Below are 17,051 nucleotides of genomic sequence, written 5' to 3' on the forward strand. Positions count from 1 at the left end.
TGTTAGAGCTGATTGATGAAATTAAGCTCAAGTGAAAGTTCACATGTGGTTTAGTGATAAATATTTTTTTCTCGAAAATTTTAATGCATTAGTTTTCGAAATAAATGACTGTTACGGATGGTCTGAATCACTCTGTATATTCAACTGATAATGACAGGATTTATTAGCACAGGCATTATGAATAAAATAAGAAGAAAGCATTAAAAATATTCAAAATTGTACAAGATATCGGTGAAACCAATTTTCCCTGCACAAATTGCACTTCCCAATTTGAAAATATACTAATTACCCTTAAGAATGAAAGTTTTTTCTATTCTAAAATTCGTTCATTAATCTAGAAGTATTGTCTAATCACTGTACCAAATTCCAGCGCAAAATTAATTCAGGATAGTAGAAATTAAGTTTGAATTTTACTAAATTTCTGCTATCAAAAGGTGTACATACCTTATCAAAAATGTGACAATAAAATAACGTTTATAGAACAGAAAGAATTAAAAAATCAGGGAACAGAGACAAAAAAGATCTATTAAAAAAAAAGAGAGAGAGAAAAGAGAAGAAGATAGTGTACGGAAGAGGAAAAAGGAATACCGAAATTATAAAAATGGAAGGATAGAAGAGAATCAATAACGGAAGAAGGAATGGAAAGTAAAAAAGAAGGAATGAAAGGAAAGAGAGAGAAAATAAGTAATAAGATAGGAATAGGTAAAGAAGAAACGCAGAAGAGAGACAAAAAAGTACGAAAACATTTTCTATGCGAGAATATCACTCACAATTTGTCAAATACAACAGTCAATACGAAGCTGAACAACAAGGAATGAACTGGATTGAGATCAAAGATTCAGCAACAAACAGAATTCACTGCCAAGATTTCATGAAGGTCCTATGCTTTCCATAGGAGTGACAGGACTAGTACTACATTCTTACCAGTCTGGATGGATTGTCCAAGTTCTGTCTTGTAAAAATTCCTTTAGTTGCTTAATCAAGTCTTTGTAATTTCCTGAAAAAGAATAGGCCTACAGTTAATACATATATTATAATTTTGTAAAATTAAAATTTTTATATGATGAAATGTTAAAACTTGTTAAACTAGCAACTTTTAAATACATACTGGTACTGTGTTAATCACTGAAACTTAAGAAGGTACCAATACTAAGCCTATACCTTTGTGACTAGTTTCGGGGTGATGTTCACCATTCTCAAACAGACTTACAACAGGAATTGTTTACATAAGGCACTATGAAACATGAAACTAATCTTATGAAAATCTATAAACAACTCTCTTTATAAATCTGATAGCAGTTTACATTGCCAGATGTTTTCAAATCTGGTATTATCATATTTTGTTAGGTGGCTCAAGTCTATGACCCAAATTATCAGTATACCAGTACAATGTTGTAATTCAAGAGTACCTATGATAAATGGGGTCTAGTAGTAAATATGGATAAAACAAGATGGCTATATGTAGTTGGAGAAAATGAATACCGATACCTGGTTATAGAAAAATAATGCAACAACAAAAACCTGTGAGGAATATAGATACTGGTATCTAGAAACCAAAATACTGAATAACAGCACTGTCTAGTATATACAGTCACGAAGCTCAGTATTTAATAAATATGCATCTATAGATAGTTGCTAACCACCAGGATCGCTACTATCGCCTCATCACAGACACTTTCCCTAGCAGACGATAAAGTGTATTGTACTTTCGATATTGTGTTCTTTTGAAAAAATTAACACCTCCCTTCCACTATTGAAATATGAAATACATAAGGTTTATATATTATTTTCATAAAGTATATGTTATATTTTATAAACTCATCTTCCTGGATCTTTTGGATCTGACCTCTTTTTCTTACAATTTATAGTACCGGTACCATACTACAAATGTCTTCTTGTCCCATATTATTATTCAAATTATTGTATTTTAGCCATTTACAGTTATTACAACAAATAACGAACATTTCACAGTTCACAACTTTTCATAGCAATGCGAAATACGGCAGTCAATGCTTTCAGTGTATGGAGCTCAATTAAATATTATATGATAAATTTATTGCATATCATTGTTAAGTTTTATTTAGTGTAATGTGTCCATAAGTTCCGTTTAATTCTTGTTGCATAATATGTTGCACAAATAATTACAAAAGTGTGTTATTTTAATGTGAAGAGAATTTTACATGTTAACAAAATCTGTTCGCATCAACATTTTAAGTTTAGAATGGAAGCTATTTTGAGGTTTAATAAAAAAGAATTTATATTGTGATTTTAATTTAACACATCACCTTCCTTAATAAGTAGACAGAAAATTTACCATACCACTCCTATGAAATTAGTGTATGTACGATTGTGTTACTTCATTTCTTAGGTACGGTACCAGTAGTAGATAAATACAATAATTCAGTACTGGTACTCAATTGTAGTATTAAAATACAGACAAATTGAATGTGCGGGGTATCATACATGTCATTATTCTTAATTATAATGTATAATTGCGAATATAGGAATATAAGTTAAATATAGTAAACATAACCTACTGTATAATTTCCATATGGCATAATATACATATGTAATAGCAGGGCATTGGAGATCACTAAAATCAGACAGACAGGGGCAAATGGTGCAGTAAACATAACCTATAATTTCAACATACCTAAGTATCTGCGTGGTGCAACTGAAAATTATTGAATCGTGCATACATGAATGGACAAGAATTTCTCAATATTTAATCGAAATAAAGGCAGGTATTACACGTACAAACAACGTAATTTTCACCCCAAAAATATATTACACCTTAACTCGCAAGTGAATTATGTCTCAAGTGTCTCATAATCATAGTTTTAAATTTTATTAATGCAATTACACTACATTTTAGAGAAATACATGTTACTCTTTATGCACTGCAACTAATTTATATGGTTGAAATGCCACCCTTCATGAACGGGTTAAGTGAGTCACATGGTCTGCCTTATGGCCTATATTAGATCACGATGGCAGTGGCACAGTCTATTGTTCCTAGTACTCACAGCACTCCAAGCGGTTAGCAACTATCGCAAGAAATGCAAAAAATCATACCAAGCTTCGTGACTGTATATACTAGACTGTGATAACAGTATATTTGAAAATATAGAATTATCAGATAGCATGGTAAAAGGAAAGAAAGTCTTAAGATCTCTTAATTCGATACTCTGGTCGAAGAATGGAACTAAATATGACTGACGGAAATTTAATAAATAATGTTTCACTGTTCGGAATTAAAATATTGAAAATATTGTGTACAAGTTTTCTCTACAGTAGCATCAAAGATAAGGCAGATAAAATGATCATTCTCTATCTAATGCCGATTATCACTTAGAATCTATGGGACCTCAAATTGTCTTTCAGGCAAATGTAATATGAACAACAGATAGAAAAACAATTTTTCCCCAACTGCTGTGCCGTGTAAAACATAAATAAATACTGTCCATCTGAGTTCTTACATCGCAGGACATTTGAAACAGAGGAAATCACATGACAGTTACTTAATGGGACCCTTTTCTTCACATTATTTTAAACAGTTGCATAATATTATGTAAATTCCAATTTCATACAACAAATATTTTCAGGAAAGAGCCTAACAGTTCAGCCTCTAGCCTTTACAGAGGGGCCAGCAGAAGTGAGTGGGGAAACTGGGAAGCAACATAACCACTCCAATGGACAGTAGTACATATGTTATATAATACCTTTTGGGCCCCTTGTATCATCTCTACGTGCTGATTTCCTGGACAGGATCTTGAGTTTGTCATCTATAGGATTTGCAATGTACATGCCGTATCGGAAAGGCAAAGCAATTGCTACAGTGAAGGGTGTGTCCTTGATGCCAACATGGGAATAATGTCTCCAAACTGTGGACACTCTTCTCTGTATTTAACACAACACAATGGTATATCATCAATTCATCCATCATCATCATCATCATCATCATCATCATCATCATCATCATCATCATCATCATCATCATCAGTCACTTGTTTCCAGATTACATTATGCCACTGAACCTCCTCCCATAAAAAATGACGTATGGTACAAGTACAGGTGCTTCCTGAAATTACCTTCAACAAACTATGCCTAAATGTAACAAAAGATTAATTCATAAGTGTCCTAAATAGCAGACAAAAATGCATGTTGTTACTGTACTTTTTAAAAGAAACACACCATACTAGCACTTTACTGGGACTTGGTTATCAAGGAAGCCATCGAAATCCAGCTAGATGGCAATAATTTCAACAGAGACGGGGGTCTACAGCTGAGTACAGTATGGAAACCTGCCATCGGAAATCATAAATTGTGGAGATATGCAGGCCTAGAAGTGATTTCACACTCATTCATACCAGTAGTCTATTCTTGTGGTTCTTTAAAATGATACTCACAAACACTGCATAAGTCAGACTACAGCTAGATACTTAAAATTGGTTGCTATATTTTGAAAACTTACCATATTATCATAATCGTACTTCATGTTTAATAGTTTTGTTCCATATTCTTGATCAATCATTGCTCTTCTTAGCTGAAATGCACAATCATAAATGGCTTTAAAGAACAATTCGAAATGAAGTTGGATTTCCGGAAGTATTATACCAAACAACATTTACAGGGACTCTTTTAGATTACAACTTTATTATGCTATAAGAATATTGAGTAATTTTACAGAATGCTTCGACCAGGCCGCCTCATATGGTAAATTATTTAATTAGGAAAGTATGTGCCTGACCACTGCTGTGGAGTAACGGTTGCCATGTCTGACCGTGAAATGAACGGGTCTGGGTTCAAATCCTGGTTGGGCCATGTTACCTGATTGAGGTTTTTTCCATCAACCAATTGAAGCAGAATTGCTGAGTAACTTTCGACGTTGGATATCGGATTCATTTCGGTATAATTAAATCACATATCATCACCATCCATACCATAGCCCGGGTTAAGTTCATGATGCGGCATGCTGTACTTGTACTTGTACAAGAGCATGGTCGTTCGGCTACCCAATCATTCACAGAATAGGAGTGGTAAGCACAATAAGTCAGGCTGCAATGTAAGCAGGTCCCTTCTCCTTACAAGAGAAAAAAAAGTATACTCTCTGAACTTCTATTTTTGAAAGCAGTAATATAAGTACTCAAGCTTGTAAAATACTATTATACAGTAGCTAATGCACATATAAATGCTTGTATATTATGGGAATAAGAAAGATTGAGGCCTGATGGATGTGTCCTGCATAATTACCAAATGCGGTAAGAATAGTGATATAACAGGAAAAAAATAAATAAAATTGGTAGCGAAAATTCTGCGTATTTTCTTGCGTCAACTATCTCCTACTTTTTCTAACATATTATGCTGAAGTGAATATGCGAAGGAAAATTACTGATTTCGAAAACAAAATTAATATTAGCACTTATAAAAGCATGCTCTCGAAATAATCTTATTGCAGACATTAACTATCAAACCAATTGTTTGAAATACTGGCAGGGCATAAGTACACTTTTAAGAAGTTTCAAGAAGTTGCCATTGAACATTTTACTTCTTGTTTAGAAATCTTTGCTATTCATGTTCTGATATTAAGTCTTACCGGTAACTTTTTGATGTGTAAAAATTTGCGAGGCATTTTTAGATAAACTTTTTAGCTTTTCACCAATCTTATCACGTCTTTTCCTATTTGTTTGTTTGATTTTTTTTTTAATATAGATTGTTTTCTATAAACTTTATTACTAATCTTTTAATAGCCTCTCTATGAGGACCACAATATTGGTATCTCTTACATACTCTAAATAGGAAAGATTGAAGAATGCTGAGTTTGCAGTGAAAGACCTACCTTGGGCAGAATGCTACGTGTATATGTATGTAGATACTCTATTTTAAGATACCGAACAATATAAAAGAAAACCTCTCTTTTAGTGGAATTGCATGACATTACATTAATGTAATTCTGACGTGTTTCATTAATCAGAGCATAAACGCAACACTGCACAGCACAATTTCTGAAACTAAACTGATGCTTTTAGTTCCAAGATATAGAATGTAAAGATGCAGTCACTTGAACAAACCTTCGCTAGAACTTCAAATAACTGCACTTCATTATAGGTTTCAAATAATAAAGTTGTCCTTTAGTTCAATATATTGAAACCGTTAAGAATATTCTACAATAAAACTTCGTTACAAAGGTATAACCTTCCTTGATAATAATCTAGCGTCAGTTTTATTTTTCACAATTTCTTGATGTACAGATTTATAATGAATAAATCACCGTACATGAAGACTATAAATCTGGAAATATTTCCGATAAATTATTCATTATTTTAATGATTTTACTTTCATAGGAGAATAATACTATCTGTGTAGTCTATCTACAACACAAGACATTGTTTACTCACCTCTATAAGTTTAGGATTTGAAATTCTTACTCCTCTGTCCTCATCCACATGTTCAATTTCTGTCATGTCCATACTGTTGTAATTCGGCCTCAAGATACCCAGAAACTGAAACATGTTACAAAATAAAAACATCTTACCTCTAAAATTTCATTTGTTACCAGTACTTACTTAATTACTTACTTATGGCTTTTAAGGAACCCAGAGGTTCATTGCCGCCCTCACATAAGCCCGCCATCGGTCCCTATCCTGAGCAAGATTAACCCACTCTATCATTATATCCCACCTCCCTCAAAACCATTTTAATATTATCCTCCCATCTACGTCTCGGCCTCCCTAAAGGTCTTTTTCCCTCCGGCCTCCCAACTAACACCCTATATGCATTTCTGGATTCGCCCATACGTGCTACATGCCCTGCCCATCTCAAACGTCTGGATTTAATGTTCCTAATTATGTCAGGTGAAGAATAAAATGCGTGTAGTTCTGTGTTGTGTAACTTTCTCCATTCTCCTGTAACTTCATCCCTCTTAGCCCCAAATATTTTCCTAAGAACCTTATTCTCAAACACCCTTAACCAATGTTTCTCTCTCAAAGTGAGAGTCCAAGTTTCACAACCATACAGAACAGCTTGTAATATAACTATTTCATAAATTCTAACGTTCAGATTTTTTGACAACAGACTGGATGATAAAAGCTTCTCAACTGAATAATAACAGGCATTTCCCACATTTATTTGTGTTTAATTTCCTCCATTTGTTACCAGTATTTCATTTTATGTTTTGAATGAATGAATGAATGAATTGATATACCGTAATAAAATACTTACAAATTAGAAGGAATATCAATAATATATTAATTCCAAGCATTTAAAAGTGCGACATACTTAAAGAAGAAACAAAATTATGAAATACCGGTACCGGGTACGGTATGTAAGAAAATCATAGAAGGGAAGAATAACAAAAATAGTGTATTCGTACTACATATTAAATAGTGTTTAAAAATTGTAAACTGGAAGAAGAAAATATTACACTTAAAGGAGACAAAATTCTGAAAATGGTAACAAAATAAACAAATTATTGAATAACACAATATAATTTCAAATATCTGGTTAAGGGGTGGGCTGTACCGGTACCACCTTCTACTGAATATACACACTACAGAACATAATGAGTCCCACGTCACCTCTAACCTGAAATTCAATAACTAACTATAAAACACTAACAGACATCATGCAACAGGTAATCCATATTATGAGATTATGAATATAATGACTAGTTTCAATTTGCATTTCCTCCACATAAGGACAGAGGCATATAAGTTAATATAATGAAGGATCTACAGTACTGGTATATTACAACATAAAAAGCGAGAGATTCGCTATAATACTTAAATATATGCTCACAAGCTTTATACACTGTGAATCAACTGTACCGAGGGACGTAGATCCGGATGTACAAGGATGTGACCATTGTTCGTTGTTATGAAGGAATACCCATTCACTCCAACCTGTAAAAAATGGTTAATCTTTCTTAATCCAATTTACATTATTAATCAGTGTGAACTTAATTTAAATATATTAGTTTTTTTTATATACCATAACAGACTTCTTAAAATAATTGCTAGAGAATGAAATTACTAGTATTATAAAAGCTGGAGCGAATGTTTATAAACAATCCCCAGGATTTTAGTTAATATTCTTGGTGTAAGTATTACATAACGTCTCCAATAAAATTATAAAAATTCGTGGAGTTTCTTTTTAATTACAGAAAATATAATTTTATTTTTTATTTTGTTTTATAAAGCAGAGTTTATTGTAAGAAAACTACATGGCGTTTTATCTAGCAATTACCATAGCTTATAATCGATTTTTTTCATATACTACTTAGAAACGTTTTTAAGCAACTGCTTTGTGAAAAACTACTATGTTTTTATTGTGTAATTCTTAAAAATCACCAGCAATTGGTCTGAAACGTAAGCAATTAATTAATTATTTATTTTAAGTTATTTGTTAGTGACCATTATCATCAACTGAAAAACAAAACATTTCTCATCCAACTTCACTACGCTCCATCATGTAAGTACAGTTTCACACTTCAAGAATTACAATTAAAATAATTTTTAGTATACCTTGTTACAACTAATCTATCACTAAGCAATTTTTAAATTAAAATATATGTATACAAGTTGAAATTTAACTTTTCAATACTTTAAGATAATGATACTTATGTAAGATTATAATTTAATATTTGACAAACATGCTTTAACACACAAATTAAATATCATTCACATTAATTTATTTTTTATTTCAATTATGAATATTTATGTACCAGTACTTTATATCATGCCTAATATGAATATAATTAAGGACTGCTTTACTGACAAACTAGACTAAAATAATAAAGGATTAGCAAGTGATAATTTAATAATTCCAGTTATATAGGATAGTATATTAGATACTAAAGTGAAATATAGGCCTAGGCTATGTAAAATTTTATACAGAACAGGGCTGCAAATTAAAGAAATTTGATTATCATAGTTCTTTGTTTTCTACTGACTCAGTAAATGTAATGTTCTTCTGCTAGTAGAACGTAAAGATTCTCTCACCTTGTAAGGCAACATCAGTTTCTTGATATCTTCAATAGGTACATCTGTTCCAGCAACCCCTAGGATTTGTGCAGTTTTTGTCTAGAAAATAAAGTTGTTTTAATTAAGAATTAATGTATCACTGATTAAAAATGAGGAATGAATTTATATGTACAGCACGCCATATAATATATAACTGTTAAAATTTCGTAAACACTATATACTACTATTCACTATCAGAACTGCTGGTCTCGGTAAAATTCATTTGAAGTTGTTACAGATCAATAATCTCAACATAGCTAAACAATGGTTTCAATCAAATAGGTTAATGCCAAATGAAAAAAAATTCAGAAACTGATATTAGATCTCCCCAACACACTAGATAATGAAATATCGTATATTAAACTGTTAGGTTTTCATATGGATCCAAAATTAGGATGGCACAAACGCTAGAAAGTACCTATATTTACTACACAGTCAAGGGTAATTTTTGTTTTTAGGAAGTTCAGGCTATTGGTCTCAACAGAAACTCTCAAACAGATATACTTCGCACTATTTGAATCTCACATTAACTATGGAAATCATAAATATGGGGAAATGCAACAGGAGTCAATAGCATCTTATTAATTGATTAACTAGTGGACTTACTCGTGTTAATTATGTAAGATTTGTGCAGCTTACAGCTGTTTCAGTGCTTCACGCACCATCCTCAGAGCCTACTAGATCATGGCGTCATCTCGAACTTCTCTGCCTGTTATGTGGGTGTGTTTGATTGTTGAAAGGTGTTGAAGAGTGGAGTCAAATAGTGTGTGTGTACTGAAATTGATCTGTGTGTTGAGAATTTGATCGGGTGTGTTTTAGTATGTTTGTATATTTCGTTTTGTTCTAATGTGCTGAGTTTTTGGTTCTTGGGTTGTATGAGTAGGATTTCCATGTCTGCATTTATGTTATTGTATGTATGGTTAGCATTGGTTATGTGATCGGCATATGTAGATGTATTGTGTCCTCTGGTTATTGCTTTAATGTGTTCTTTGTAGCGTGTTTGGAATGATCTACCTGTCTGTCCTATGTAAAACTTGTCACAACTATTACATTTGAGTTTGTATATACCTGTGTGGTCGTGTTTATTTGTTTGTGTTTTTTGTGTGTTGAGATGTCTTTGTAGTGTGTTTTCTGTTCTGTATGTTATGTTGTATTTCTGCTTTCTGAATGAAGATGCGATCTTATGTGTGCTTTTGTTTTCATATGTTAGTGTGATGTATTTCTTGTGTTCTTGTGTTGGTGTTGTGTTTTGCGTGTTTTTGTGTTTGTTAAGTTTTTGTTTTGTCTTTCTTATGATGTTGTCTATTATGTTTGGATTGTATCCGTTTTATTGTGCTATGTATTTAATTGTGTTCACTTCTTCATTGTAGTGTTGTTGGCTCATGGGTATGTTGAGTAATCTGTGTACCACTGTCCTGAATGCATGCAACTGATTTCGACCACAATTATCTATGTTAACAGTACGAGTATAGTATTTACAATTATTTACAAAATCCCTATTCACACCCACACACTCACACAACAGGTATTGGTATAAGCTATTTACATATTTACAATGCATCAAAGTCTATTGTTGCGACAAACTGTGCGAACAATTTTCCATATTTGTGAACTAGTTCTTTCTTCCTTGGAAGGCATGAGCCACCATTTTGTCTTAGATCAGTCTTTAGTTTTTCTCTTTGCAGTTGTACCTTGTTGCAGTTATATATTATGTGTTGCGCGGTTTGTTCTTCTGCTCTGCAAGGACACTTCGGATTATCGATGATCTTGAATCTATGAAGATAGGCCGTGTGAGATCATGGCCTGTTATCACTGCAGTCAACTCTGGAGTGAATGGTAACTTGACTTGTAGCCGTCCTCTCACGGTTGGGACGTATGATCGGCAGACTGCTCCTTTTGTGCATTTCCCCACTGATGTTGCCACTTCATTGCACTTTTTTCTTTTTCTTCTCTGACTACTGTCTGTTTTGGTTTCTTTGAGTACACTATATCTCCTTCTCAGTCTAGACCAGAGGTGACCAAAACTCGAGGTGCAGTGATAACATGTGACAGACAGCCTACGAAGTAAGGACACTGAGGTAAGGTACTTGACATAAACTACAACCAGTGGCGGTTCCTGTACTAACATCTTGATCAATCCCGCGGATAAAAATCTCAAGCTTTGCTATATCGGTAATGTCACTGCTGTCATCAAGAGCCAGTGAATAATATACGATTTTTCTCGCTCCTTTTTTGAACCTTCCTCTTGAATATAATCAGGAATTTTCTAAATTATTCCTCGATACTTGGTCGAGAAATTAGTAGTTTTTCAAAATTAAAAACTTATGGGCAAGTTATTTAAGCTACGGTATTCTAATCATTACTCTTTTGAGAAATTCTGTTCTATTAAAAGGCTTTAGAGCACGAAATACTTCAATCCCCATTAGGTAGCTGACTTCCTTACATTTATTTATCTCATCTTTCTCTTCCTGGCTATGATTTAAGAAATGTCAATTCCTGACGTTTAACAGTTCGTTGGCACGTAATATTGAATCAGTTTTTGTAAAATATTATTATTAAATGATTAACTAATAAATAGTTACTCTCATCTAAAGATTAAGAAGATTAAAATTAAGATAATTTTATCCTTCCAGGGAGAAGATCTAAAAATATCAATATTCATGTACGTACAGAAGAATTATAGAAATATATACTTAGTGATCAGTAATAATAATAATAATAATAATAATAATAATAATAATAATAATAATAATAATAATAATAATAATAAAAATAATAATACATTATTCAGCATGGCAATTAATGTTTCTATATACTCCTAATTGAACTGTTGAGCAAAGTAAACATATTACATTTTGTCCGACAGAACAACAAAAAAGTTCACCTTCTCGTTCTTTACGAAACCACTTCTTACTGCTTGTAGAGACAGAGTTTGTAGAGCGACATGACATCGCCACTGCTTGCCTTCAGTACGTGAATGAAAAACACAGCAATGTACAGGAAACTCCTCATACCCATTTGAATGTCTGTAATTACACGATGTAATCACGACACCCGCTTTGGTCACCGCTGGTCTAGACCCACTTCCTTTGCCAGTTTGTCTGCCATTTCGTTTCCATATATCCCGATGTGTGCCTTGACCCAACTGAGATGGACTGTCCAATGTTGGTTTTGAAGCTGCATTAGTAGACTTCTTATTCTCTCTATTATTGGATAGTGCTTGAAATTGTTGTTAAATGAATCTATTGTTATTTTACTATCTGTGTAGGTAGCAACTTTTTCTTTCTGAAGTGTGAATTTCTCTCAGGTCTTGTAATTTCTCTAATGCTTTTAAAATGACAAATTGTAAAGGGCGAGAGGGAGAGAGGTGGGGAGAGAGAGAATTATTGCATGTATGCTTGTGCATGTGTGGTATAATTTAAATAAAATGAAGTTACCTTATTAGGGCCAACATCTAAAACAGGCATTGAAACGGTTGTAACGAAGTTGTATGTTGTAGTATTCCATGTTGGATCCTGTGCCTGTTCATAAAAATGAAACATATTATTTACGTAAAGTGTTATAATCAATGACATTACTTGAGAATAGGCCTACTATATAATTAAAGCATAACATTTAATGATATATTAAAGTTTAATTAATGAGTAAGCAGTATACTGGTAACTTAAATATCTGTTATTTATTTCTTTAAAATATGATTTATTAAGGAAACATTAATTACCAATACATTCTTGCAAAATTGTGTTGGCTATCTTGTTCAAAGGATTTATACTTCCTAATGTGGATTGATATGTTTTGATTTTCACTCACCATTTTTAAACACCATCTAGACTTTTAACTGATATTATTAGTTACCTGTACTAATGAACAATGATACTATATTAGCTGTTATACAGCAGCTCTTTATTAATATTTAACATAATTTCTGTATTTACCCGAAATTTTGACTACAATTTCCATTAATTTTGATGGCCAATCAAACCCTCCTTGATTGCCAATCATATTTTGATCGGTGTTTCTGCAACCGGGCCTAAGAATTTCTGTACCTCATTTGAGGAATGGACGCACTGTAATGTTTCTTTTGTAACAGCCTGTACTCATGTAATAGAAGTCTGCAGCGGCCATCTAGTAAAATAGGTGTTAGTTAAAAAAAGACACCATAGTCTCATGTTAAAGGAGTGGAAATTTTCAGTAGTTTTCATAAAACAACCATAGTCCAAAGATTTTTTTGTGAAAAGAGCCATTTTCCAGGAAGGTGGTAGCATTTACAAATAATATCCCACTCATAAACAAAAGCAAGAAAAGTCTTTTGTAATGTTAATAGAAATAAAAAAGTTCAGACAAATTTTGGGGAGGGGCAGTGCCCCACATAACCTCCCATAATTCTGCCTATGGTTGTGCCCTATTATAATTTGTAAGAAACATGACCCCAAAAAATACTTTTATTAAATGGTCATATTCCGATATACTGTACCAAGGCTAAGCTATAACGGGGGAGGAAGTAAATGATATCCCCCGTAACCTCGTTATATCGGGATTCTATGATTTTGCTTTGCCCCCCCCACCCCTCCCAAGGAAACAGTTCTCTCTCAGTCTATGGAGATACTGTATGTAATTGAATATTATATAAATACACAAGCTGTCATTTTACTTAAAATACCTTTCTTTCACCGTCAGTAATGTTACAACATGTTTTCACAATTTAAAACTGTAATTATGCTAAAGATCGTACCCGCTTTATCTGTGGTTCTTCTGTGCAGTTCTTGAAAACTTTCCCAGTAGTCTCATATGTTCGAGTCGGATTCTTTTTTGGAAAATAGCAGAATGCAGATACTTCCGACTGTTCCTTATTTTCACGTTGAAGCCACATCCAGTCCGTGATTCGTGGATCCTGCAAACAAGAAGTAGAGATTGCAACAGCAAAATAACATTAGGGCCTGCAATGCAGGAGCAGGAGCACTGCAAACACCACGCAAAAAAGAAGAAGAAGAAGAAGAAGAAGAAGAAGAAGAAGAAGAAGAAGAAGAAAAGCCCACTCAATTTCAGCCTGCATGGAACTGATTAGATCACTATTCACGATGGTCTCATAGAATCGGACTATATTGTTGTTGAATCCAGCACAGCTGTAAACAATGCTTGCCCTGTGCCCTTGCCGACTGTCATGTCGTATAACACGTACACGTGGTGTGCAGCATCATCTCAGTCCTCAGAAAAGAGCAGCGCAAAGTTATTTTATAATGACAACAACGAAAATTGATACCAAAATATCATATTTTAGTTATAAAATTGTCCATCTTGAATCTTGCATACACTACGTACTTTTAACACTTAAATATAAATTATTGATTAAAGGCAAACTTACTAGTGTTAAATTATATAACCACGTGTGGCTTACAGCTGGTTCGGGCTGAGAGAGAGAGAGAGAGAGAGAAAGAGAGAGGGAGGGAGGGAGGGAGGGAGAGGGGGAGAGGGGGGAGAGTAGGACGGGGAGGGAGAGAGAGAGATATATGTGATATTTTCAACGTATGTGTGAATTGTCAGGACTTAATTATATCTGTTTTTTGTGCAAATTTCATTAGCTAATTATTTCTATTCGAAAATCTGGCAGCAAAAATTTTATCTGTATTTTGTATAAATTTAACTAGCTAATAATTTTTTTTTTTGAAAGTCTGGCAGAAAAATGTATTTGCCTCAAGGACATGAATACATTAGTTTTAAAATATTAATTAAAATGTGAATAATTTTAAAATATTAGACTATATATAAAAGGCTAAAGTTTTTCTTTTGTACTTAAGTTTATTTGAATATGAATGATAAAATGTTACATCAATCAAACCATTTTAAGTATAACACTGTATTAATTTTACTTATATTCCTTACAATGTATTTTCATAAATGTTACTGTACCTATTTTAAAACAAAAAGAACCTATTATTTTTTTAGGGCCTAAAGATCCGATGTCTAGATGTTACATATAAAATATAGACATGCTGTAATTTTTGGGTCTAGCCAAAACAACTAATCAATGTCAAAATTATGCAGAATTAAGTAAAGCCATAACTGTATTATTTCAGTACTCACTGCAATATCTGCATAAAGAGGAGTCCAGCTGATGTTCCGTTGACCCATGAGAACTAGAGGTCTTGACATGACTGGCATATAGCGCAGCACTTTCTCCCGCACCTCAGCCAGCGTTTTGAGAGGCACGTAATATCCTGTTCCAATAGAAATATATGAGTTATCATGTTGCTTCAAAAGATACATTGTTTACTTAAAAATTTGATTATTTGTTCGTCTGTTTATTTATTTGTTTTTTGTTTGAGTATTTGTTTTCTTGCTTGCTTACTTGTTTACTTATTTATTTATTTACCTCTATTATATCTACCCATTCATTTCCCACCCTTTCATTCACGCATATACCAGTACAGCAGTGGTGGTTCCTCGGGGGAGGGAAGGGAGGAACATCCTCCTCACATTTTTCTTCTTTTGAATGTAAATACCAAATGAAATATATGCTTTGAAACTGACAGAAAGGCATATAAACATGGAAGTGAATGAGAAAAAAGAGAAAGGCGAAGAAAAACAAAGACAAAAACAAAGAAAAAAATAGTAATTAAAAAGTCACTAATTTAAGTTTTTTATGATAGAATGAATGAATGTAACGAAAATATTGCATACACGCATGTTTCTTTTCTCTTTTAATGTTTAATATAATTTGTAATTATTCTGTTACCATTATTATTACAAGCAATCCATTGCATCTCACGAGCCACGGGGTCCTCTTCTCCAATCAGATAAGTGAACAAACGGACTCGCATGTCAGGTATCCAGTTGTACTGTTCAAAGATGTCCTTGTAGATATCTGGGATGCCGTCAGTGATGAGCATTATGGCTCGATTGCAGCATGCAGCTTTATTCTCCATCCGGGACTGCAGAGTGCAGACATACAGCATACAGCATATGCGAGATAATTACTGTGTACTCTTAAACACATTTAAAACAATACAATAGAACAAAGGATAGCAGGCTACTTAACTGTTTATGAAGAATAAAAAATCCTAAACGAATCTTCATAAGTAATTGATTAACTAGCGGACTTACTCGTGTTAATTATGTAAGTCTGTGCGGCTTACAGCTGTTTCAATGCTTCATCACACCATCCTCAGAGCCTACTAGATCTCGGCGTCATCTCGAACTTCTCTGCCTGTTGTGTGGGTGCGTTTGATTGTTGAAAAGTGTTGAAAAGTGGAGTCAAATAGTGTGTGTGTACTGAAATTGATCTATGTACACGAGTAAGTAAGCTAGTTAATCAAGTACTTATATTCAAGTGTTAAAAGTAATGTACGCAAGATTCAAAATGGAATCTTTATAACAGTATTTATAACAAAGTACAAAATAATAATTTCTTACTATATTAAATAACTCGAACGCTGTGATGAAAGCTAAACGAAAATCAGCCATTTCATCTGCTTTCAAGGTTTTCATTGCCAGTTTAAGCTCCCTCACAGTTCCTAATGTTGCCTGAAACAAGAAACATCATTAGGTAACTTCATGTTAATTTTACATCTGCCATCATAATTTATACAAATAATAATAATAATAATAATAATAATAATAATAATAATAATAATATTATTATTATTATTATTATTATTATTGTTGTTGTTGTTATTATTATTATTATTATTATTGTTATTACTACTACTATTAACTATCTGTCTATCTTTGGTGAGAGTGGTGATACAACAGCCTTTCTTTTTCCACAGTTCTCATTGTTTACTCAAAAATTATTATACATTTTGTGCGAGTAATGTCAGACAGTATTGTGTTGATTGTTGCCAGGGAGATTTGGATTGTAGGTTTTGGCCCCTGGAATGCCCTGAGACCAGATTAACAGTCACATCTGTCTCTTCATTGCCCTGATTACTAGCATGTCCTTTAAACCATATAACAGAGAAGAACTGTAAGCTTCACTGTTCTGCAAATCGTGAGATAATTTTTCAGCATCATAGCACTTTCTCTTCAAATTTC

At 33.1% G+C, this 17,051-nt stretch overlaps 1 protein-coding gene across 2 annotated transcripts in view; it reads right to left on the minus strand.

Moving 5' to 3' along the window:
- Positions 1 to 17,051, minus strand: part of LOC138710339 (voltage-dependent calcium channel subunit alpha-2/delta-3-like) — a 107,392-nt gene that overhangs the window by 35,050 nt on the left and 55,291 nt on the right. For both annotated transcript variants that reach the window (XM_069841153.1, XM_069841154.1), the window contains 11 exons: positions 16,431 to 16,541; positions 15,754 to 15,949; positions 15,102 to 15,235; positions 13,753 to 13,911; positions 12,458 to 12,541; positions 9,000 to 9,080; positions 7,827 to 7,901; positions 6,399 to 6,503; positions 4,475 to 4,546; positions 3,723 to 3,900; positions 925 to 997 (listed from right to left, as the gene is read on the minus strand). In XM_069841153.1, coding sequence (XP_069697254.1) covers positions 925 to 997; positions 3,723 to 3,900; positions 4,475 to 4,546; positions 6,399 to 6,503; positions 7,827 to 7,901; positions 9,000 to 9,080; positions 12,458 to 12,541; positions 13,753 to 13,911; positions 15,102 to 15,235; positions 15,754 to 15,949; positions 16,431 to 16,541 — 1,268 coding nt within the window. The remainder of the gene's footprint in view (positions 1 to 924; positions 998 to 3,722; positions 3,901 to 4,474; positions 4,547 to 6,398; positions 6,504 to 7,826; positions 7,902 to 8,999; positions 9,081 to 12,457; positions 12,542 to 13,752; positions 13,912 to 15,101; positions 15,236 to 15,753; positions 15,950 to 16,430; positions 16,542 to 17,051) is intronic.

This window comes from Periplaneta americana, chromosome 12, assembly GCF_040183065.1.
Source record: "Periplaneta americana isolate PAMFEO1 chromosome 12, P.americana_PAMFEO1_priV1, whole genome shotgun sequence".
Taxonomy (NCBI): domain Eukaryota; kingdom Metazoa; phylum Arthropoda; class Insecta; order Blattodea; family Blattidae; genus Periplaneta; species Periplaneta americana.